General features: G+C 41.6%; 1 protein-coding gene across 1 annotated transcript in view; it reads right to left on the reverse strand.

Annotated features, from left to right (window-relative positions):
- EBF2 (EBF transcription factor 2) overlaps positions 1 to 25752 on the reverse strand; it is a 204677-nt gene that overhangs the window by 39591 nt on the left and 139334 nt on the right. Inside the window, exons 8-10 of the mRNA XM_004046802.5 lie at positions 9174 to 9291; positions 7265 to 7395; positions 6179 to 6305 (exon numbers count right to left, since the gene is read on the reverse strand). Of these exons, the coding sequence (XP_004046850.1) occupies positions 6179 to 6305; positions 7265 to 7395; positions 9174 to 9291 (376 nt within the window). The remainder of the gene's footprint in view (positions 1 to 6178; positions 6306 to 7264; positions 7396 to 9173; positions 9292 to 25752) is intronic.

Consider the following 25752-nt stretch of genomic DNA (forward strand, 5'->3'; position numbering starts at 1 on the left):
TTAAATGTTCTCTTCTGTTGCATGACATTTCTGTATGTTCCTACAAAGCCCCATATTCTTTTAATTATTGAAACTTAAAACAGGTTTTAATGTCTGGCAGGGCAAGGGCCTCTCATTTTTCACAATCCTCTTTTAGCACCTTTCCTTCCCAGGTGAACTTTTGTAAAGTTTCCCCAAACATTTTGTTGCTATTTTGATTGGCACTGTGTTAAATGTATTCATTAATCGACATCTTTACAATATTAAATCTTCCCACCTCTCCACCAGCTGGAAGTATTTTGTCCTTCCTCTGAACTCCCTTAGCATGTTATATCTTTAAAAAAAAATCACTTTCTAAACTATACCCACCCAATTTTTCAACTCTGAAATCTGAGCGTCGTCCCCTCCTTCCCCTCCCCAACCTTCACCCCATCCAATCAATCATCAAGTTGTGTCAATGTTACCTCCTAAATTTTATCCACTTCTGCCTGTCCCCACCACCAGCACTCTGCTCCAAGCTACCATCATTTCTGGCCTGGGCCACCCCACTGGCCTCCAAGTGACCTCCCTGCATCCAACCTGGCTTCCAAGCCATCCTCTGCACTGTAGCCAGAATGATCTTTTAAAAGGCAAATCTGATGGTGGCAATATTCTCAAAGCTTCCCATGGTGCTTGAGGAAGAGCCGAAAAAAACAAGCCTTGATGTGACCTGGCCCCTGCCCACCTTTGCAGCTTGAACACAGCCTCTCTTAAACTCATTCCTTCTGCTCTGTTCATAAAATATATCCCATGTTCTTGTCTACCCCAGGGCCTTTGCACATACTGTTTTGTCTATTCTAAATCCTCCCCATCAACTCAGTTTAAGGAGGTTCAATTCCCCTGGCATATGTTCCCAGCATCCTAAACAACTCCTTATAGTCCTCATCAGGTTTGCAATTCCTTGTTTAAGTCAGTCTCCATACTGATAAGGCTAATGGTAATGACACAGAAGTGCTGGGAAGGGAAGGGCGTGGTACCTTTCAATGATATGGAAGTGGGGAAGGGAAGTGCTGGGTAGAGGAAGGCCTGGTCCCTGGCTAGGGATCCACCCCTTGGCCTGTGCCCATGGACCTAAGTTAGGACAGGCACTTTTGTTTTCCTGCCCAAATGTTGCTTTCCCAAGACCACCCTGGCCTGACATGCCCCCATCCTGTGCCTATAAAAACCCCGAGACCCTGGAAGGCAGACACACATCAGCGGAGGAACACCTGGGTGGCTGGACATCCAGAGGAACGCACCGACAGGCACCGGCAGGCCACTGACCGGCAGAAGAACACAGAATGTGGCTGGGGCAGTTGGAGGAGAACCTGGGCTGCCGAGAGGCCCGGGGAAAACCATCTCCCTTCTGGCTCCCTCATCTGCTGAGAACTACCTCCTCTCGATAAAACCTTGCACTCATTCTCCAAGCCCAGGTGTGAGCCAATTCTTCTGGTACACCAAAGCAAGAACCCTGGAATATGAAAGCCCTCTGTCCTTGTGATAAGGCAGGGGTCTAATTGAGCTGAGTAACACAAGCCGCCTACGGAAGGCTAAACTAAAAGAGCACCTGTAACACACACCTACTGGGGCTTCAGCTGTAAAATTTACCCCTAGACACTGCTATGGGGTCAGAGCCCCACAGCCTGCCTGTCTGCATGCTCCCCTAGAGGTCTGAACAGTGAGGCACTGAAGAAGCAAGCCACAGCCCCGTCGCATGCCCTGCGAGGGGAACAAGGGGACTTTTCCCATTTCAGTAATAATAAGAATAATATAAATAATAAACCACTTTTTGACTAATAAGATATGGGCCATTCTATCCACTCTCTATCCCAGGTACTTTCCATGAAGAGACCTGGCTGTACCAGCTTGTGAAGGCAGGTGGTGAAGTTTTCAGGAACGTTGTGAGCTACTTGAGTGGTAGCTTGAAATCTGCCATGGTGAGAGTATTTGACCGTGGAAATCAGTAAATGGTATAAACCCATGATTTAAAAAAGAAAATCTGCTTCTTCCTGAAGAGCCAGTTGTTAAACCTTTGCCAGCCCACCACAGTTGCCAGGCACTGTATCATTTAGTCCTCAGCTCTGTAGGTAGCCCATTTTATAGATGGGGGAAAAGGAGGTTAAGTCACTTCCCCAAGATTCAAGAACAATTCAGGAGGCAAGCCACACTATGAGTCCAGGTATCTAATTCCAGAGCATGAGCAGTTCATGTTTATGTCAGTGCATTGTAATGTCAGGAAGGTGGGAGACACTGGTTTGACTTGTCTCCAATAGCCTGAGCATAGAGCTCAATGTTGAGCACAGAGTGCACTGCTCAATAAATATACACGTCATGCAAAAGTCGTTAATGTCTCAGCACATGAAGAAAACAGAGATATTTCACGACTTGCTAAAGGAGCATCAGAAAGACACCAGGCAGGATGGCCAGAGGCCTGCATCTGTGTTCTAATGCCATCTTTAATTCAACAGGCAATTACTAGCAAATCACTTCTGCTTAGGTTTCAGTTTTCTCTTCTGGAAAAGGAGGACTTTGACTAGTTAATCTTCATATTCCCTTAATCTCTAAAATTATTTGAATTTACATGTAACATAACATCTGTTATTTTCACAGGCGTATAGGCTCCCCTTTTGCTAGGTACTGTGTTTCCAAGATCTGTCGACCACAGCCTCCTCATTCTGTCTGGCAAATTCCTATTTCGCTTCAAAAATGTCAGCTATTGCTACCTCCTCTGGGAAGCCTTCCCTGATTCCCCAAAGCTAGTCACTCCCTGCATAGTGCCCCTATAACCCTTTTTTATTTTAGGGGCTGAATCTAGTTATTGTAATGTAACTGTAGCCATCTCCCTTTTTTTTTTTTTTTAACTTTTGTCATCTCCCATTCTAGAACTGTAAGCTGATAGAGGTGTACTGATATTATTGATTTTGTGTGTTTAGAGCACGTGTTTGTTGAGTAAATAAATGGGTGACACTTCTACCTTCAGAAATCCATATCTAATTGGTCTGGGGTTTGACCTAGGCACTGATAATTTAAAGTGTGGCCAAGGGTGAGGACCTCTTTTACACATGCACACACACGTACACAACACCTGGTTCCAAATGTCTACATCAATTGCGCTACTGATTGAGATTGTTCTTTACTTCAATGGAGTTCAGGATTGGCTGCAATGTGTTTGTTATGATACCTACCCATCTCCTTATAGGCCAGCTCCATCACCCACATCCAGGGGTGTCTTTGAAACAATAGAGATACCAGAAGCTCTACATGTAAACAGTGTCCTGGAACAAGACCCGCTATCCAACTGACCTCAGGGACAGCACATGCTTCTGGTTTCTTCTTACCCTGACCACTCCTTCTCAAGATCCTTCCCAGGTTCCTCCTGTCATCTTTAATCCTGCATGCTGGTGTTCCCAAGGCACCATATTTGGACTTCTCCACCATATCATGGTGATCTTCTCTGGTCCTGTGGCTTTAAATCCTGTCTAGATGCTGGTTGCTCCTCTGCTCAACATCTTCCATGTCTTCCCATCCAAAGTCCTTGCCCTGCCTGACTTTCCAACCTCATCTCCCATCACTCTCTTCCCCACTGACTCCACTCCAGCCACACCGGCATTCTTGCTCTTCCACAACAGCACCAGGCTCCCTCCCACTTGTAATCTTGCTGTACCCTCTACCTGGGACAACCCCCTCCCCGACCCCCAGATTCATGGACTGCCAGGCACTGCTCCAGTGAACACCAGTGAACCAAACAGAAAACCCAGCCCAAGGGAGCTCCTGCGATGGAGGAGGGAATGTGGATGGAGAGGAGAGGAGAATGGAGGAAGAAGGAGAGAAGAGGGGATGGATCTCCACAGCTGGCCCCATCCTGGGATTCAGGTCTTCGCTCCATGTCCCCTCTTCAGAGAGGCCTCCCTAACCAGCCTGCCCAACCCTCCTTCACTCTCCTTCCCTTACTTCTCATTATCTGAAATTATATCACTTATTTTCCCTCTTGTCTGTCTTCCCCTCTATAATACAAGCTTTATGAAGTTGGGGGACTTTACCTTCCTCCCTTCTATACCCCTGAGCTTAGAGCTGTGCCAGCCCATGGCAGGCAGGTCATAAATACTAGTTTGAATGAATGAATGAACTATATCCCTTTGGAGTTGGAACAGTAACTTTTTTATTGTGACTGCAATATAATCTCCCATAGATCCACAGAAAATAACACCTGAGATGTGCTTATCTCAGGACAGAAAATTCAAAGGCTAAATTTTGAATAAATAGACCTAAAAATTACCTCTTTCCATCTACTGCTAATTGATAGCTAGCCAGAAATTGACACTTTAACAAGAGTAGGAATCAGAGCGCAAATGAGAGACTATACTATCTATAAAATAATATTATTAAAAATTTATAATATGCCTGCTATATTTTCTTGGTTTATATATTTCTTTCTCTATACTCTTTATTTTCTCTCTCAAAGTATAATACCTCATTGATCTTCCTGCTTCTGGTTGTTCCTCAGTTAACTCAGTCTTTATATCAACACCATTTCTTTTTTTGAAGACAATACCTTTGAGTTACTCTTCATTGCACAGAAACCCTCAATGCCTTCTTATTTTCTGACAAGTCAAGTCTAAACTCCCTTACCAGGCTCCTTTTTTTTTAACTTTAAAAAAATGTGGTAAAATACACATAACATACAATTTACCACCTTAATCATTTTTAAGTGTGCAGCTCAGTTGGGCTAAGTAGTTCACATTGTTGTACAACCATCATCACCATCCATATCCAGATCTCTTTTTGTCTTGCAAAACTGAATCTCTGGACCCATTAAATGAATCCCCAATTTCTCCTCCCTTAACCCTTGGTACCCACCATTAGACTTTCCATCTCTATGAATTTGACTACTCTATGTACTACATAAGGTTTTTAAGCTGTTTTATGCTTTCTTTCCCTCCCATGCTGATATGGTTTGGCTGTGTCCCCACCCAAATCTCATCTTGAATTGTAGCTCCCATAATTCCCATGTGTTGTGGGAGGGACCTGGTGGGAGATAGTTGAATCATGAGGGCAGTTTCTCCTATACTGTTCTCATGGTAGTGAGTAAGTCTCACGAGATCTGATGATTTTATAGTGGGTTCCCCTTCACTTGGTTCTCATTCTCTCGTCTGTCGCCATGTAAGATGTGCCTTTCGCCTTCTGCCATGATTATGAGGCCTCCCCAGCCACTTGGAACTATGAGTCCATTGAACCTCTTTTTCTTTAAAAATTACCCAGTCTCGGGTATGTCTTTATCAGCAGCATGAAAACGGACTAATACACATGCCTAGCACATGTAGGGTAAGTTCTAGTTTAAGTACAAAATGCATTGCCACAGCTGTCAGACAAGCTTTTGGTCCTGCAGGAATGTGCTCACCTCACCCCGTGGCCTTTGCCTATGGGATTCCCATAGTGAGAACATTCTCCCTTTCTCTCTTTGCCCATCCAAATCCTCCCTGTCCGTAAATATGGTCTTCAATTTCCATCTCTTCCTTGGCACCTCACCCCATTACTCTTGTCCACACTAAGCCCTCTCTTCCTGAAACTCATATTCCATTCATCGGAAATACCAAACATTTCAAATTTATGAATTCACCAGTTGTTCTTTTCAATATACCGTTGTCTCCTTCAAAAGTTTCTAAACTTCCAAGTGGGGAAGGGATCATGTCTTACGTGTCATCCATACCCTTCTCTTAGAAAAAGCAGTTGATACAAAGTAGAAATTTAACAAATATTGACTAATATATGATGTTTACCTTCTTGAAGTTTTAAAATACTTTGAATTGTTCTCCAACATCACTAGGCAACTCTCTTGAAACTTTTCAAGAAAATGTAGTTACAGCCAATAACTGTCTATTTTTTAATCTGACCATGTGGATAAAAGATGGTTCCAGCATGGTTCCAACAGAGTTAAATTTGCAGAGGTGTGTTCCTGAAATGAGCTGCTGTGATCTCCCAGATCACGCAGAAGTTGCTTAAGTAAAACACTAATTGAGAAGTGAACCTTCACATCACCATTCAACATCTATCACTCAGCTCACTCTTTCCACACTAGTAAAAAGACCTAGAAAAATCAGGACGATTACAAAGTGCAGATACTGGGAACTAGCGCAAAGGCAAACCAGAAGCCAGCCTCTCTTGGAATCATTTTCTCACCTACCTGTGTAAATGAACCTTCCTGGGGCTCCTTTGCAGAACTGTTTAGATTTATAAGATAATGTCACCTCTACCACGCCTGGGATGTGCCGGGGAGGAGTCTGTACTCTGATGGCATGAGGGGTTATTAGCTGAGGAATGAACAGGCAGGGAAATAAAATACCCATTAGACAAGCCATCACCAAGGACATAAGGTGTACAACATCTCCCACTATTGCTCCCCAGGGGCTTCTTTCTCTCTGCTCTACTCTAACTGGAGTACTCCTAGCTCCAAATGCACTCTGAACATCCCTGTCCTGTCTCTGTCTGTCTCTGTGTGTGTGTGTGTCTGTCTCTGTCTGTCTGTCCCTCTCTCTGTGTGTGTGTCTCTGTCTCTCTCTCTCTCTGTCTGTCTCTCTCTCTCTGACCCCCACCTTGGAATTTCCTCTCAACTCAACCAATGTAGGTCCTTTATTTCCTACAAGCCCAGCCCAAGTCCCTCCCACCTCCTGCTGCCAACCCCACCCTCATCCCTGGAATCCTTTCCTCTGCTGAACTCCTATCCTGCTTGTGATTTCAAATATTGATCTGGCAAGTGCCAACCCAAACTTAACACTGTCACTTATCTTTTTGTCATGCTTTATATGATGATGAAAGTCAAACACATCCAATTTAGAACATTTTGAAATTACAGAAAAATATTTTAAAAAAATTAACATCATAAAGACAATCAATATTAACATCTGGTATGTTTCCAGTACCTTTCTATAAATGTGTGTTATGTAACTAGATTTTACATCCATAGGCACTGTTGTCCATATTTTTTTTCTGCTTAGTATTACAGTGTGAGCATATCCTTTTTCCTGTATCATTCGAATTTTTTCAAAACAATTTTTAACGGTGGAGTGATATTCCATCACTTTACAATTCTAGACTTCTAGTTTTCACCATTTTAAATAATACTGCAGTGGATACTTATCTTCTTAAGAAACCCATGCCTGATTTACTATGACTTTTATGCTTTTTTACCCTTGGTGTTTGTGCTAGTTTCCCAGATCAAAACAATCTTTGGGCGAAAGGAAATCAGAGTAAGCCTGATGCCTCTGCCTACCTCGCTCCATACAAGCATGGTCCCAAACACCACTTGGAGACCATCAAAGAAGTTGTCCCCGATGATGATGACCATGGCTCCTCCTGTGGTCCAGCCTTCACTTGGGCTAATGGCTTTGATGCAGGGGGTAGCTAAGAAGACAGGAAAGAAAAAGTCAGGTTTGTTCTTTCATGGGTGTCCAACTTTTTGGCTTCCCAGGCCCACATTGGAAGAAGAATTGTCTTGGGCCACATATAAAATACACTAATGCTAACGATAACTGATGAGCTAACAAACAAACAAACAAAAAAGGTCCATGTATAATTTTTGTGATATCCCCCGCCACAGATAAGAAAACGAATCCTTGCCTTCAAAGGATTGGACACACCACAAATAAAAAAGTCCTTGCTTCAAAGGGCTGGACACCCGTATTTGGTTGAAGCCTAGAATTTTGGGGATGGGCTGCTTTTGAAAGCTGCTGGTTATTCCAAGAAGTTCAAGCTGAGATTTGTTGACTTGCCATCATTCCCTAACTGGCTGTTGGTTTTCACCGAGTCATTAAAACCTAATGAGTTGACCATTATGTATGAAAAAGTAAAACACTTAGGTAATTGTGCAAAGGGTGCTTGAAAAACTCTGTTGTTTTTGCCCATATTTTTATAAGTTGATCACACTGGAAATGTGTAAATCCCCTTTCTCTCCCCACCTCCTCTGCCCTAAGATGTTAAGATTTACAAGGCCTGTTAATGGGCCAGAGAGAGAGAGGGGGGGAGAAAGCAAAATCTATCATAGTTGAAGGCTTTTTTCAGCTCTATCAATAGACAATTTCTAATCACTCTACTAACTTTGTAGGAAGGATTTTCCCCACTTCTTCCATATGCTCCAGGCCTCTGGACTTTGTATCCCAACAGGAACCCAATATGGTTTTCAGGCCATAACTAAAGTCAATCCATCACTCCATTTCCAAAGTTGACAGGGTCAAAGGTAGAGGAGAACTTTGGCAGGACTCCAAAAACATGAGCCCCCTTTGAACAGCCAGTCAATCACATCCAATCAGTCAAAAGAAACTGGATGGGTTCCTAGTCCTGAACTCTGGGATTTTCTTCTCCCCTTTCAGTGCCCACTGTGGGAGAATTAACACCACTCCAAATTCTTTACTGATTCAATCATTTTCTTTCAGTTCATTAATTCCTGTTTACAATGATACAAGATACATTTTCAGGGCTGAGTTAGGGTGGGAGGTGGGGGTTGGGTGGTAGTATATAACAAAACATCACACTAAAATAGTAGCCTAGTTTGACCAACATTCTGTATTATAAGGTCTTTCTATACCAGTGAGTTGGGGAGTGCAGATTTACTTAGATTTGTCAGTTTACTTAGATTTCTCAGTTATCTTCATCGATATACTTTAATTTTTTGGACAACTTGAAGTTTAACAGTTACCAGTATTTCTAATTACTATAATGCACTTGGAAAACTACCCAGAAGAGACCATGATTTCTTCTTGTCCAAGCAAACAAAAATCAATTAGTGTCAGTTTCATTCTGAACATTGTTTTGTTTTGCCTACAATCTGTTTAAGGGCACATGTGACACTTATTCATACATGTCTGGCACTGCAATGTTCCTGTTTAACTAAGATGTCATAGGCCTATGTTTGCCTGAAATGCCCGTCTCACAAAAAGGAAAACACAGAACAGGATGGAAGAGAGTGGGAGGCATGAGAACTTGGCACGGGCTGGTAGACGTGTGGGCCTTACAGTGGAGCAGGCTGGAGTCCGTGTTTACAACTTCGTTTAAAAAAAAAAAAAAAACCCACATTGTTCTGTGTACTTTCTCTGCTCTGACTCCGAGACACAAATTTGAAGTTCGAACAAGGAAATTCGTGGAGAATTTCATGTGTCTGCTATGCTGGGCGCAGGCAGCCCTACCTTCCGATGGATCGAGTCTTCTTGCTCTCCGTCCATGCTTGGAGTTGTTATGAACAAACATGTTGTCAGAAACAGCCAGGACGTGTCCATCCACGTTCACTGTTGTTGACAACACAACCTGCATATTTAAAGTAAAAAGGAGAAAGGGGTTGCAGTGGAATTAGTTTCACATGAAGTAGCAAATGCACCAAAATTCTGTTTTGCCACACTTCCATTTGACAAAGGGGAGATGGGACAGAACTTGGGACTCAACAGAGTTTTCTCCTTCTGTAATTATGTCGAAACTTTACAGAAAAAGTGGCTGCCCTTCATCCATGCATTGTCAAGAACCTTTGCTCAAAGCACACCCATGTAATGAAGTGGAGAAAATGACCATCTGCCTGCTGGTTCCAGAAACCTGGTTCTCTATCAAAAGACCTGGACCACCACCGCCAGTGGAGCCTCCACCACAGAAAGCTGGTGTGCCATGTGGAAGCTGAGATCTGTACACCAGCTGGAAAGTCACTTCTCCAAGCTCAGGAATGGGTTCTTGCACTTCAGACGGGTCCTGACATCATGCCCAGCATTGGGATGCTGGCTGGTGAATTGTCTGTGGTGTTGCTGCCCAGTAGAGAGTGGTGGCAGCGATGCCTCGACTTTTGCTGAGAAGATAAGGTTGCCATAATTCAGTGTTGAAAATAGAGGATGTGCAGCATCTAATGAGGGCGAGGGGAGAGGTGGTGTGGAACAGTGGCAGAACATGGGTTTGGAGTCAGGGAGAGCTGAATTCAAATCCCAGGCTTCTGTCCCCTAACTTGCAACCGTGATCAAATTACTTCACCTTTTCTAATCTCAGTTTTTCTTATCTGTAAGATATAAATAACAATGTGTATCTCACAGTGCTGAAATGAGGTATAATGATATAGGCACACATCCCTAGTCCAAGAATCTGAAATCCAAAATTCTCCAAAATCTAAACCTTTTTTGAGCACTGACATGATGCTCAAAGGAAATGTTCATTGGATCATTTTGGATTTTGGATTTTTCAGATTAGGGATGCTCAACCAGTAAGTAAGTACAGAATGCAAATATTCCAAAACCCGAAATCAGAAGCACTTCTAGATGCAAGCATTTTGGATAAGGAATACTCAACCTGTAATACATATAAAGGATTCAGCATAGTGCTTGGCGTGTGCCAAACTGGGATGAGTTCGCGTCCTAACCGCTTTGCCCACGCTGGGCTTGACCAGACCATAAGACAGATGACATTACTCACACACAGAGGTTCTCCCATGGTCTAAGCTCAGGGGGAGGTCCTAGGAAGAGGCAGATAGGAAATAGGTACCAACATTTATAAGGCATGGTCCCTAACCTAAAAGAGTTTATTTTTCTGGCTGAAGAATCATAGTTAACACAGGAAACAAGTAGCACAAAGACTGGTATCAAATCGAGCTCCAGCATATGTACTGCAGATCAGGGGTGGGGGAGAAGCTCAAAGAGGTGGATATCAGCAAAGGCTGGCCAAGCATAGCAGAAGGGAGTGGACCTGGGTGGAGCTCCCACCGAATCACTTGACCCAGAAGACGAACCACCCTAGACACGGGTCTACTTCTCAGTTCACGTCAGTTATGCATGGCCATTATTGTTGAGAAAAAAAAAGAACTTATTATATACATACTCACAAACACGTGTAGACCTTTTGAGGAAGGGCACTAAATAGGTACAAAATGAAGAGTCGTGTTTAAAAATGACTCTTCCTGTCTACTCCCAAATTAAAACAGTTGATATTCTACTTGTAATTGTCCTTCCTTACTTATTAAATGGAGGGCAGGGGGCTTGATCCTGCCATATTTTTTTTTTTTTTTTTGAGATAGAGTCTCACTTTGTTGCACAGGCTAGAGTGCAGTGGCACCATCTTAGCTTACTGCAACCTCCACCTCCAGGGTTAAAGCAATTCTCCTGCCTCAGCTTCCCAAGTAGCTGGGATTACAGGTGCCTGCCACCATGCTCAGCTAATTTTTATATTTTCAGTAGAGACAGGGTTTCACCATGTTGGCCAGGCTGGTCTTGAACTCCTGACCTCAAATGATCCACCTGCCTCGGCTGCCCAAAGTGCTGGGATTACCGAAGTGAGCCACAGCTCCCAGCCCTACCTTACCTCTGAATATGAAGGAATGAGGCAGCATTTTAAAAACCTTTTATTATGAATAATTTCAAGCAAACAAAAGAAACAGGATAGCATAATGAATCCCCAGTACTTACCATTCAGCTTCAAGAATTGTCAAAATATCGCCATTCTCATCTCAGCTACAGTAGACCCCTTATCCAAGAGGTCTATTCTCTAAGACCCCAGTGGATGTCTGAAACCTCAGAGAATATCAAACCCTATAATATATTATGCTTTTTCCTATACATACCTATGATAAAGTGTAATTTATAAGTTAGGCACAGTAAGACATTAATAACAATAATATTTGAAATAGAACAATTATAAAAAGATATTGAAATAAAAGTATATAAATGTGGCTTCTCTTTTTTTCTCTCAAAATGTCTTATTGTACTGTACCTTGGGTAACTGAAACCACAGAAGGTGAAGCCTCCAAAGTGGACGGGGGAACTACTGTTTACCACCACCCTCTCCCAACCCCCTACTCAACAATGATAATAATCACAGGTTTGGGTTTTTTTGTAGGTAAAATTTACATACATTGAAATGCACAAATCTTAGCTGTCCAATTTACACTGTGATCAAGAAGTAGACTATTTCCATCTTCCCAAAAAGTTATCTTGTGTTCCCTCCCAGTCCATCCTACCCCCACCACCAGCAAAGCAATACTCTTCTGATTTTTTTCTTTGCCCTGAAGAGTTTTTTGATGACATCTTTTTAAGTTATATTTTTAGCATAATAGGTTTGGGAAAATCCCTAAAACCCATGAGTCCACAAATCATCTCATATAGTGTCACATCTTGAACATGGTGGTAACATATGCAAAATTTTACATGAATAAGTGTCAGTCATCCAACCCAACAGATAATTCACTTTGTTTCTAATATGTGACAGGGCCCAGAGATTCAAAGAATAAACTTAAAGGAAACTCAGTTGTCATTCAGAAAATTATCAATATAATTGCTCACAATTCAGGGGTACAGCCTGTCTAGTGCTGTGTCTGTTTTCAATTGTGTCCATGTTAACATGTTAGAATCTGGGGAAATTCCTTCCAGAAAGTTCCTATCATAGTGGCAAACATTAAGATGGCGGCATCTATCACTCCCCGTAAGTGCTCACGTTCTTATCAAAGTGATCTCAGCAAAACACAAGGTCATGTTACAGTCGAAGGGAGAGGCAGAGCCTCATGGTCGCAAGGTTAAGATGAACATGAAGATTGTATTGCCTACCCCCCGAAAATAATAGGAGAAGAGAGAGAAGAAAGAATCAAACCACTCTTATAAATTGTGTGTGTGAACGCATTTTCAAAGACATAACTGTCATCTCTGGAAAAAACAAAACAGAAAACAAGGAGAGGGTGCTTTGGGCTTTAATTCTTCCTTTTTTTTTTTTTTTTTTTTTTTTTTTGAGACAGCGTCTTGCTCTATCACCCAGGCTGAAGTGCAGTGCAGTGGCCTGATCTCAGCTTACCACAACCTCTGCCTCCCAGGTTCAAGCGATTCTCCTGCCTCAGCCTCCCGAGTGGCTGAGATTACAGGTACCTGCCACCACACCCAGCTAATTTTTGTATTTTTTGGGTTTTACCATGTTGGCCAGGCTGGTCTAGAGCTCCTTACCTTAAGTGATCCTCCCACCTCAGCCTCCCAAAGTGCTGGGATTACAGGCATGAGCCACCGCACCCAGCCATGGGCATTAATTCTTAATGAGCTGTCCTAGGCACACTAAGGGGAACCTGGGCCCTGTCTGAGGATTACGTGGAGGTAAAGAGCCTTCTCTCTGAGGCTGCTTTAATTCACTCCACAAGCTCCTTGTCATACTGTCCATTAATACTCCCCACGCATTCCTGCCACAAAATACGGGGCTTTCACAAGCCAGCTGATTTCATCATTGTCCATTTGGGTGGAGTGAGACTTAGTTCCAAAGTGAACATTTCCCGAATGACATACCCTGATGGTTCAGATGCACTTCATTATTTTCTATTAACAATAGAAATAAATTTTAATCTCTTGCTGGCTCACGCTGGCCTCTCATGACAGCTAGGGAATTAACCTGAATTATGTCAGTGTCTATAAAATTTATTACAAGATTTTAAATTATGTCCAAATGTATGTGTGTGTGCATGTGTATGTATAGATATGAGGCAAGTTCCAGGTTTTAATATTCCAAATATCTTAGATGGTGAGGTAGCTGGAAGAGCCTGCCAATTCAACTGAATTTTCAAAATGTGATGGATTTAATTCATAAACTCCACAACAGGAAACCAGACCTGTTTGGTGGTTGTTTCTATACATAGAGACACACACTTAAATACTGACTTTTACATACATTTGCTTCACTTCTGGAAGAATGAACTACATTATACAGGTGAAGATATATTTGGTACAGTCAAAACTTCAAATTTAAGTTCCTTCACTGTTTACTGATGAACAGTGACAACACTGATATTCGTCTATTTGGAGAAGTTAAGATTTCTGAATGTTTTAGGACCAAAGGAAGTGGAATGTGCATTCCAACATCATCTTACTCCCAGGCCTTCCCCTTCCACAAGCCAACTTCTTTCCCCTAGTGAGTATTTCCTGGGTCACGAAGGCTGACCCTTCCCATCTGGAATCAATCAGTCAACCCCTGACAACTTCCTGAAACACCTCACTCCATTTCCTGTTCTCTCCCGCTTCTCGTTTTCCCCCTGGTTTGCTTCACTCTTCAAAACTGCAGGCCACAGCAGCTTAATGTTAGAGGGTCAGGCACAGTTAGACTCCAAAACACTACACAAGGACACCTTTGACCTTCAAAAATCTTTACATCTTAGCTAAACAAATCAAGGTCAACATTTCTTACCATTACCTTGTTAACTATTTGTATGCATCTCTGCCAAGGGTCTTCTGATCATATAACCATCAATACCACTTATTCACCTAAGATCAACTGATCTGCTTTAAAAGAAGCAAATGTAGTATGGATAAAAGGTGCCATTCGGAGGTGCCTGAAACTGAAAATCGCCAGCATTATATTAGCAAACATATGGATAGTAATCCATACAAAGGAACTTCTATGCCTCATCGTCTCCTGTCACCTAGACCTGATAACGCGTCTTTTCTAAGGCTGTCAGACTCTATTGGCACTGCCATTCTGCTGGCATGGCCCTAAAGAATGCCAATTAGGAATACAGATGTCCATAATTTGTGTGGGATGGACCCCCAGTTTCTCCTGCTGACACTGGTGACAGTTTTCATTTATTTCTTAGAGTTGATACATCTGTATTACAGCTCAAAGCCTGCAGATCTGAAAACTAAGTCATGGTAAATGACAGCTCTCCTCAACTGATATATTTCAATGCAAAAGCAACAACCAATTTATTTAGGACAAAGTACCTTTAACCCAAGTTTCCGAGAGAGAAATCAGGATCAACTGAAATTGCTTGCATTTTTTTCTAAATAAAAGTGGTTTTCACCTTCTGCCATTCCCTATTTTGCTTTGATGTGATCTCTCATTTTTAGTAACACCAACTCAATAAACAGACCAATTGGAGAGTGACGGTGGTAGGTTCCATTTTAAATCATTTAATTATATGGCAGTGTTAGTTGGTTATACAGAAAAAGAAACATGAATAAAAAGTCTGTATCTTCCCATGAAAAATACAAGAAAGTTTTAAGAACGGAATCTACAAGTACGTTAGCAGTCTTCTACCAGTTCTCAAGAAAACCGATCGGCTTTCTCAAATTCTATTTTTCTTTTCATTCCCCAAAAGTTCTCCCATGTCCCTCACTCCAATAATTTATACAAAGCAGGAGCTGAGTTGTAAAGGAGCCCTTTCCTGCTCGTAAAAGGCCACAGTGGGGGTCACCCTTCAGGTGGACACATCCGTTAATCTGCCTAAACAGCTAATTTTCCAATAGAGGAGTTATTTCTTTAGTTATCAGAATGATAGCATGTGCCATGGAGACTTTTACCAAACTGACTTATTCCTACCCTTTGGTTATTTTTATAGCCCTTCTCCGAAATGTCCTTGGCTTTTTGGAACACCGTGTGTGTGTGTGTGTGTGTGTGTGTGTGTGTGTGTGTGTGTGTGTGTGTGTGTGTGTGTGTGTGTGTTAAGTACTTATCCTTCTCAAAACTCTAACTGTATGATTTAGTTGAATTACATAAGCCAGAGGAATGGCCAGTTGGGCCCTACTCCCAGCTAGGCTTTTTCAGCTCCTACCCAGGTGTTTCTACAAAGACCCTAAGTCTCATACAAAGAGGCTAAAAGAAAAAGAGAAGTCAAAATGAAAAATGTGTGGAATCACCAAATGATCTGCTCTTTGAAACAGACGACAATTCCAATGCCTGCAGTCACTAGAGGATAATTACACTGGTCAGAAACCTCCCCATATGGGCCAGAGTCCTTGCTTTGAAAACACACCAAGTTCTACCATTAGTCAGACACAGTTCCCCACCCTTTCAATGAGGGTCATGCACCTCCTAGCTGAATGTGGGGCCTTTGGTAGTTTAATCTCAGTAAAGCTATAACACATCGCATTTATAGTACACTCCACATTGAAGACTCTGATACCCTACTTATGAATGTGCATACACTCAGCTAAATAAAATGGTCTCGAAAATTCCTGTTATTTTGCCAAGAGTGGAAAAAAAAATTCTTTATGACATTTTACATCTGGAAATGGAATTAAATTCATGATGTGCTTTTCCCTTATAACTGTTCGGTTGCCATATATGTTATTTCAGCTTTCCCAAAGCATAACTGTTATGTGGGATTTTATTTTCCACCTGTGGAAGGAGGAAAGGGACACAGAAACCATTAAAGGGACAGAGAAAATCAAGACAGACTTCTGGCTATGGCGGGCAACCAAGCTGCAGTTCCATATTGCAAGGAGAAATACACGTCAGGTTTTTACACAATCCCGAATTCTCATCATGGACAAGGTCAATCTAATGACACAGTTTTGTCTAAGCCTCCATTAATTCAATCCAGGCTAACAACTAACAAATGGGCTACTGCAGTTTGTTCTGCCCTACCACTTTATTCTTGGCACACATATTTTCAAGCCAGATTTAAGGCCCAGATTCTTCTTTGTTATGGGACTCCAGAGTCTCCAAAATTACCTTTAAACACCTACCCCACAAGCATGGATTTTGTCATTTTCTTTAAAAGGAATTCCCAGAATTCTCAGCAATGGCTGTTTCATATTCCCGAAGGCTAAATTTTCTGTTCAGTGAAGGATCAAGTCCCAGACAGGAGAACACAGAGTTGACTGCCATAGAGACAGATGTGGGAGGTTCTGGGTTGCTCCAGCAGAGAGAGGGGACTGGGCATCAATGGCATTACTCCTGAGAAGACGTGCTCTTTTCTTTTAAAAAAAAAGTACATATTTTTAATTCTGTCAAGTTTAAACTGATATACTTGATGACAAGAATATAAACTAAACCAACACTGGTCAATTTACTCAGTTTAAAAAATAATTTCTTTTAACTATTTTTTTTTCTTGTGTAATTTCAACTTTTATTTTAGATTCAGGGAGTATACATGCAGGTTTATTACATGAGTATGTTGTGTGACACTGCAGTTTGAGATATGAATGATCCTGTCACCCAGGGAGTGAGCATAATTCCTAATAGGTAGTTTTTCAGCCCTCTCCTCCTTCCCTTTCTTTCCCTGCTAGTAATCCCTAGTGTCTATTACCCCCATCTTTACGTCCATTGGTACCCAATGCTTAGCATCCACCTACAAGTGAGAACATGCAGAATTTGGTTTTCTGTTCCTACATTTATTTGTTTAGGATCATGGCCTCCAGCTGTGTCCATGGTGCTGCAAAGGACATGATTTCATTCTTTTTTGTGGTTGTGAAGTATTCCATGGTGTCTATGTACCACATTTTATCTGATCCACCATTGATGAGCATCTAGGTTGATTCCATGTCTTTGTTATTGTGAATAATGCAGTAATGAACATACAAATGTGCATGTCTTTTGGGTAGAACAATTTCCTTTCCTTTGAGTATATACCCAGCAATGGGATTGCTGGGTCAAATGATAGTTTGATTTTATTTTTTTCATTTTAACTAAAGAAGATACTTTCTTAAGGAACCAGACAGCACTGTGTTTCCATCAGTCACTGGGTATTTATTGAGACCCCTAGGCGCTCTGCTACATGCAATGGAAGTTTATAGGAAACATTGTCGCAGCCTCAAGGAGCTCACCCTACAGTGGGCAAAGCACAGCAAACACTAGACATAATCAGAAAATATTATTGCACGGTAATCTGTCATTGAGGATTAAACTGTGGCCACTGTGTACTCTAGGGGCCCAACGCTGGGAAGAATCAGCATGAATTGAAGGCTATCACAGCCATTTTCATCAAGAAAGCGAGATTTAAGAACAGACCTTGAAGAATTGGGGGAGTTACACAACTTGAGATTACTGAGATGATTATTCTGGCACCTAAAAACAATTCTAATTGGCACAAAGGAAGTAGTATGCCCAAGAGCTCTCCGTTGGTGTATTTTGGCTAATTTGGCTTTAGAGTAAACAGCTTTTAGAGCTTACTTTTAAAAACCCAATTGAGAAATCCAGTGGCAATTAAAAAAAGAAAAAAACAAAAAAAAAACAGCTTTTCATGTCATTGAGGAGTGTGAAGATCATTCATCTGCTTTGCAATACTGAATGTCTCTTCATCTTAAAGGCCACAGATACTTGCTACTCCCGCCCTACCTCATTTTATTCCATTGAACCCATTACTTTTCGCAACTAAAATTTGTGCCAAGTGGGATGGTTACGGTCAAGGGCAATATTTTACTAGCAAAAGTTTTGAGAGCCACAAGGGAGCCATAACATATTTGATGCAGTTCTTTGTTTGGCTTGGGCATTCTTGTCGAGGAAGCTCTAGCCCCAGGGACAACCTGAATCACCTGTGGCCTATCAAAAATCAGGAGCACACAGGCCCTGGAAGCAGCTGAGGAACTATGCACTCTTATTGCAGGACTAAGAACACTTTGCTTTCCAGGAAGTTCTGCATTCGATAGTCCTGGAATGGGTTCAGCGGCAGGTTTGTGTCCAAGTTAGAGTCCCTTAAAATATTTGAGCATTTAGATTGTGTTTCCAGCTAACTGCAGTCTGACATATCCTCTCCCAAAAGTTTCCCAGGCAACTACTGGTTTTCATTTCTCACCTTATACTTTTACAAAGAGCTCAAAACTCATTTCCTGGGTGAGTCAGTCAAGATTTCTGTCATCCTGATTCTTGTCCCCATTCAAGACACCAAAATTTAGGGGTGGAGGCAGCAGAAGGTTCTAACAGCAGAGAAAAGCTTGAAGTCACTCCAGAGAGCCTTCCCCAAGCTTACATCATTGGACTAAGAGAAAGATCCTCCGACCCTCCAAGGTTTTTTTTATTTTATTTTTTCTGACTCCAAATAGATAATTATGATTTCTTAACTCGGACTATCTGGTTTGTTTTATCATCAGATAATGGACTCACCTGCTGATCAGAGAGGCCATAAGTCAAGTGATTTCCATTATGTGCTTTAAAACTGCTGCTCAGTAGCACTCCGGGTTTCAAATGGTAGATGAGATCACAGAGCAGCTGGAGCAGCTCTCACACCGAAAGATGTGAACTGAAGAAACCTGCAGGCAGCTGGAGCTGTATTAAATTTTTACCATTTGGAGTTAATTTAAACTCTCGTTTCCCTCTCCAACGGGTGTGAGAGAAACATTCAACATTTTTTATTTAAGGAAAATAGATGGTGGTGCCATTAAAAAGTTTTATATTAGAGCTGGGGGTTTCAAAATCATAAGGGGTTGCTGGATGGAGCTTGGCTCTTTTCCAAGACATGAGTAGCCGTGCCCTTTGCTCTCGCGTCGTTTAGTAAACCCGACTAATGGCTCGTGCCCAGCTGTGTGTACGAGGTGTCTTTGTCAGAGCCATTCATTTGCCCCATCGTTCTTCTGCAGTTGTCGCATCCAGCATGTTGCAGCAACAGGCACGAGGCCTCTCACATGATCCAACCACCCTGTGGACGCCAGTCAGTCCCAACGGGGCCTCACTTCCTTTCTCCATTCCCATCCGGCAGATCTTTCCGCCCTTGGTTCCCTTCTCTCCCACACCGGGCGCTTCTTCTTGCTTTCTCACAGGCCTGGCAGATGCGCCAGGTGTGTTTTCAAAAAGCTCCAACCCCTTCCCTCGAACCCTTCAAATCCCCATCAAGATGCCCTTCCAGCAGGCCCATCCTGGGCTTGCGTGCAGCCTGGAACCAACTCAGCACTGAAGGCTTCCCCAGCCTGACTCCTGGAATGATTTTTCTTTCATTAGAAATGTGTCTGTCTGGCCAGGTGTGGTGGCTCACACCTGTAATCCCAACAATTTGGGAAGCCAAGGCGAGTGAATCACTTGATGCCAGGGGTTCGAGACCAGCCTGGGCAACATAGCAAAACCCTGTCTCTACAAAAAACACAAAAATTAGCCGGTTTTTTGTGTTGCATGCACCTGTAGTCCCAGCTACTTGGGAGATTGAAGCAGGAGGATCACTTACGCCCAAAGACCAAGGCTGTAGTGAACCAATATTGCACCACTGCACTCCAGCCTCAGTGACAGAGTGAGACCCTGTCTGTAAAAAAAAGAAAGAAAAAGAAATATATCTGTCTTTCCATATCTACTGACATATCTCTTGAGGCCAAGGATGACATGACCTGCACATATATCTCAGTCCTCTCCCTAGCATGACTCTGTAAATTAAAAATGATTATTCTGGCGGACCTAATCTAAAAAGGGAGTAATTTAGGGGGTAAATTTGAGACACCCAAGGGTCTCTCATGAAAGTTCAGCAAATTGAGGTAAGCATCTTTATCTTAATTACAAGTAAGCTCTCGATTAGAGTGAAGTTCATTAAAAACTAACCTGCACATTGTGCACATGTACCCTAAAACTTAAAGTATAATAATAATAAAATAAAAAATGAAAAAAAGTGAGAAAACTAAAAAAAAAATGATTAGGCAGGATGAAGAGAGGTTGGTTAATGGGTACAAACATACAGTTAGAAGGTGTAACGTCTAATATTTGATAGAGTGGGGTGACTACAGTTAACAACAATGTATTGTACATTTCAAACTAGCTAAAAGAGAGAACTTGCAATATTCCCAACGCAGAGAAATGATCAATTCTCATGATGATGGATGACTATGGATACCCTAACTACTCTGACTTGATTATTACACATTCAATGCATGCAACAAAATATCGCATGTACCCCATAAAGATTGCAAACATTATATATCAATAAAAAAAATTTAGGCTGGGTGTGGTGGCTCACATTTGCAATCTCAGCATTTTGAGAGGTCGAGACAGGTGGGTGAATCACTTGATCTCAGGAGTTCAAGACCAGCCTGGGCAATGTGGCAAAACCCCATCTCGACAAAAAATACAAAAATTAGCCAGGCCTGATGGCACACACCTGTAGTCCTAGCTACTTAAGGGGCTGAGGTGGGGAGATGGCTTGAGCTGGAGAGGCAGAGGTTGCAGTGAGCCAAGATTGTACCACTGCACTCCAGCTTGAGCAAAAGAGTGACATCTTGTCTCAAAAAAAAAAAAAAAAGTTAATGATTTTTGAGGTTGGATTGTGTCAAGGATCTCAATTCCAGAATGCTACTACATCTGAAACAATCTAATATACACGCTGGTGCTGCCCACAGGATAGAGAACACCCCAATGATCATGTATTTTTAAAATGAAGTCCTTTTGAGGCAGAGGGTAAAAACTTGGCATTCAGGCCTCTAAGCTTCCCAGTCTCAAGCAGATCTGCTGACATTTGTGTCCTATAATAGGTGATGCTGTGAAAAGCTCAGAAAACTATTCATAAGAGCATCCACACTTACTGTTACTATAATGGTGAATATCATTTAGCTCCACAAACATCTACACTTGACCAAGCCGCTGAGTTCCAGCAAGCACCACAAACACAGCTGGCACTGTACAGAAGCCCAGTGCTTCCAGGAAAGTCACCTGAATGTCACAGAGAAGCAGACTTCAGCTATGCAAACCACTCATTTATTTTTTATATCCTTCCACTAGGATGTAAGCCCCTCGAGGGCAGGAATTTTATGATTTGCTCTCTGCTGTATCTCCAGCACCTAGGATAGTGCCTGGCACACAGAATTTCATCAGTAATATTGGCTGGGTGCATGAATAAATGAATGAGTACCTCTATGTTTTCACTATGACTTGGAACAGACCCAGCCATCCTATCTATGACAGTGAATTAGCAACAATAAGCTCTAAATTATTGTCAATTCCTAGTGATTTTTAGAACGTGAATGTGGGAAATGACCGTGTGCCTGACTTCCTCTTCCTAGCTTGATTTTCTTTTGGATTTTACAACTGCCTTCACTCCACCCACACAAGCAGAAAGAAATAAAGAATGGGATTCATTATGTCTTAACAGGCCTGTCAGCTTAAACTAGACATACGTTTCTTTTCCTTTCCTTCATTGAGCTGTTAATCTGGGTGTTTCACCTAATTGTTCCATTTCAAGGAGGGCAGAAGTGATTTTCCGCATGCATGACCCACGGATTTAGATACTTTGAGGAGCCCTGGAAATCTTAAGTTTCTTTTCTCTTTTTTCCTTTTTTCTTTTGCTCTCTTAAAAATTTATTTAATAATAATATATTATTTTAATCAATTATTTTAATAATTAATCTATTTATTTAATAATAATCTACAGAATGCCTGCCATTATGCTAGACATTGGCAATACATACAAAAATAAATTAAACATATCGATTGCCTTCAAGCAGCACACAGTCTGTTGGAGAGACAAACAAGAACTGCAAGATGATGTGATAACTGGCAGGGTAGGGGCCTGCAGAGAAGAGTGTGTCAGCACAGACCCAGGAACCAACAGCTCCATTTGGAAGAGTCAGAAAATGCATCACTAAGGCGGTGACATTCAGCTGTAGCCTTAAAGCATGAAAAGGAGTCACAAGTTGGAGAGGGGTGAAGGGTTCCCAGGCAGAGGGGTGAACATATGGAAAGCTTCCTAGATGGAACAGAAATCAGAGATGGGTGTGTGGTGAGCAGCAGGCAGATGAGAACTTCTGGGACAGGCACGGCAGGTTTTCCTGGTAGGCAGAGGCTGAGTGGCCTTCTCAGCCACGCCTTTTTAAATCCAGGCTTTGTGTCCATGGACAGTTGATATCCATTTTAGTAGGTGTATGTATTTAATTTTTATGGATACGTAGCAGATGTATATATTTATGGGGTTCATGAGATATTCTGACACAGGCATACAAGGCACAGTAATCACATCAGGGTAATTGGGGCATCCTCATGACATTTTGTTTGTCTGGTTTTTTTTCCCCCCCCTTTTTGTGGAGAACAAGGTCTCACTACGTTCCCCAAGCAGGTCTCAAACTCCTGGGCTCAAGTTGTCCTCCTGCCTCTGCCTTCCTAAGAGCTGGGATTACAGGCATGAGCCACTGTGCCTAGCTTCCTGACATATTTTAAGAGGTAACTCTGGCATTCATGCTGAGGACGGGTTAGACAGGGGAGGAATAAAGACAAGGGCTACAGCCGGGCGCGGTGGCTCACGCCTGTAATCCCAGCACTTTGGGAGGCCTAGGCGGGTGGATCACGAGGTCAGGAAATCGATACCATCCTGGCTAACACGGTGAAACCCCGTTTCTACTAAAAATACAAAAAAAAAATAGCCAGGCGTGGTGGCAAGTGCCTGTAATCCCAGCTACTCGGGAGGCTGAGGCAGGAGAATGGCGTGAACCCGGGAGGCGGAGTTTGCAGTGAGCCGAGATCGCGCCACTGCACTCCAGCCTGGGCGACAGAACGAGACTCCGTCTCAAAAACAAACAAACAAACAAACAAAAACAGAAGAAAAAAAGACAGGGGCTGTGGCAGCTTTTGAGGAGAGAGGTGGATTTCATAGATACTTAGGAGGAGGCAGCCACACTTTGACAACGAAAGAGGAGGGAATGAATCAGGGAACAAGCAGTGAGTTCTGTTTTGAACACGTGCTCATTAGTCATCCAGGGAAGATGCCCAGAAGGAAGCTAGCATTATATGCCTGCAGCTCTAGAGAAGTCTGAGAATATGGATACAGAAATCATCCAGGAACAGAGAGCATTTGAAGCCAAGAGAGTGGGTGAGAGATCACCAGGAAAAGTCCTAAGTGGACAGATCCCCACTGTTAAAGGTTACCTTACATGAAGGATGCCTATTGGGCTTTAAATGAATTCCATTTCTTTAGACTAGAGGTCCATGGAAGCTTGAGATATTTCAAGTGGTCTGGAGACCCCTGAAATTTTAATTAAAACTTTAAATGTAGTATTTCAATGGGATACAGACTATAGCTTTTACCAGATTCTTAAAGGGGTCTGGGCCAAAAAAAAAAAAAAAGGTTAAAAAGGGTTGAAAGGGTTAAAACCCTTTGTGTTTCGGTATTTTTTATGTCCTATAATACTTAGGACTTGAATGAAATTAAAGAGAGGATTGGTTCAAGCTTGAAAATAATCTTGATGTAACAATTTTGGTCTGATTGGATGATTTTTGTAAAAAGAATCCAGGTTCCACCAGTGTTTGGGGGTAAGGGAAGGAGGAGGGAGAGTTTTATAGAGTTCAGGATTTGGTTAGAAATTTTTCATATTTCTATTCCATTCAGATCAAATCCTCATGAAAGAATCCTTCATATTAAATTTATGTTTGATCATATCACAAAAGTAGAGAATTGAAGGAATTGTGTATATGGCTCTAAATGATTATCCTTGTCCTTCTGAGTGAGATACGTACTCTAGGAATTTCTGAAAGTCACCATCCGTTCAGATGACTGTCCTACCACCATGAGTATGCACTCTCTCTGGTTTTGTTTCATATTTGGAACCTGAACTAAGTTTCTTACTTGACTATGATAGCATATTGCTAAGCCTGTCTTCATAATAACCTTCTCTATAAGAGAGAGCTTTCATTGAAGGTTATATTCTTAGTAGAATCTAAGTACAGTATAAAAAATTGCCAATTATTTTGTGCACCAAAGGACACTATCAAGAAAGTGAATGACAACTCATGGAATAGGAGAAAATATTTTCAAATCACATGTTTGAGAAGGAGCCAGTATCCTGAATATATAAAGAACCCTTACAGCTCAACAATAAAATGACAAATAATGCAACTAAAAAATGGGCAAAGGATTTAAATAGACACTTCCTCAAAGAAGATATACAAATGAGCAATAAGCACATGAAAAGATGCTCAAAATCACTAATCATTAAGGAAATGCAAATCAAAACCACAATGAGATACCTCTTCACACCCATAGGATGACTAGAATTTTTTTAAAACAGAAAATCCCAAGTGTTGGTGAGGAATTGACACCTTCACAGATTACCAGTGGAAATGTAAAATGGTGCAACCACTATGGAAAACAGTTTGGCAGTTCCTCAAAAACTTAAAGAAACAATTACCATGTGACCCAGAAATTCTGTTCTTAGTTGTATACCCAAGAGAATTAAAAACATATGTCACACAGCGAAACTGTGCACAAATATTAACAGTGTCATTGTTTGTAATAGCCAAAAAGTGAGACAATCCAAACGTCCACTAACTGACTAATGAATTTTAAAATGTGATATATCCGTACAATGGAATATTCAGCTGTAAAAAGGAATGAAGTACTGATACATGCTATCACATAGATGAACTTTAAAAACATTACGCTAACAGAAAAAAACAGACACAAAAGCCACATATTGTATGATTCTATTTATGTTAAATTTCCAGAATCGACAAACCTATAGAGACAGAAAGTAGATTAGTGGTTGCCAGTGAATGGGGAGAAACAGGAACTGGGAGACATGAGATTTCTTCTTGGGGTAATAGAAAAGTTCTGGAATTAGATAGTGGTGCCGGTTGTACAACACTGTGAATGTGCTAAAAACCACTGGACTCTGCACTTTTAAATGGTTAAAATGGTGAATTGTATGTTATATGAATTTTATCTCAGTAAAAAATGCAAACAAATTACCAGTTGACTTTAGCTCTACCCTTGAAATAAGACAATCAGAGAATCCACAAAGCCTAAACAATTCTTTTTGCCCTTGTCTTTGCAAAAGTCAAATACTTTCACATAGGATGAGAATTCTATATCATTTTGAGATCAACAATATTTATTCTATGCCAATGAAAAACTCAGGCACCATGAAAACCCCATTTAAGTAAATAACTAAAGAAGTAGAGGAAATATTAGCATGCATTTGCTTTGTGAATATATTTCTAAACTTTGGGAGAAAGAAAATGACAAGGCATTCTCCTACAATGGAAGCCTCTTCACATTTACAAGAGTATCCTCAAATTCTCAAATTTAAAACTCTTTGAAAGTGCTGGTAGAAAGTAGGATGGAATAAAAATCCAAACTGCCAACTCTCTTTTCTCTGCCTCTGTATC

Source organism: Gorilla gorilla, chromosome 7 (assembly GCF_029281585.2).
Source record: "Gorilla gorilla gorilla isolate KB3781 chromosome 7, NHGRI_mGorGor1-v2.1_pri, whole genome shotgun sequence".
In the NCBI taxonomy this organism is placed as follows: domain Eukaryota; kingdom Metazoa; phylum Chordata; class Mammalia; order Primates; family Hominidae; genus Gorilla; species Gorilla gorilla.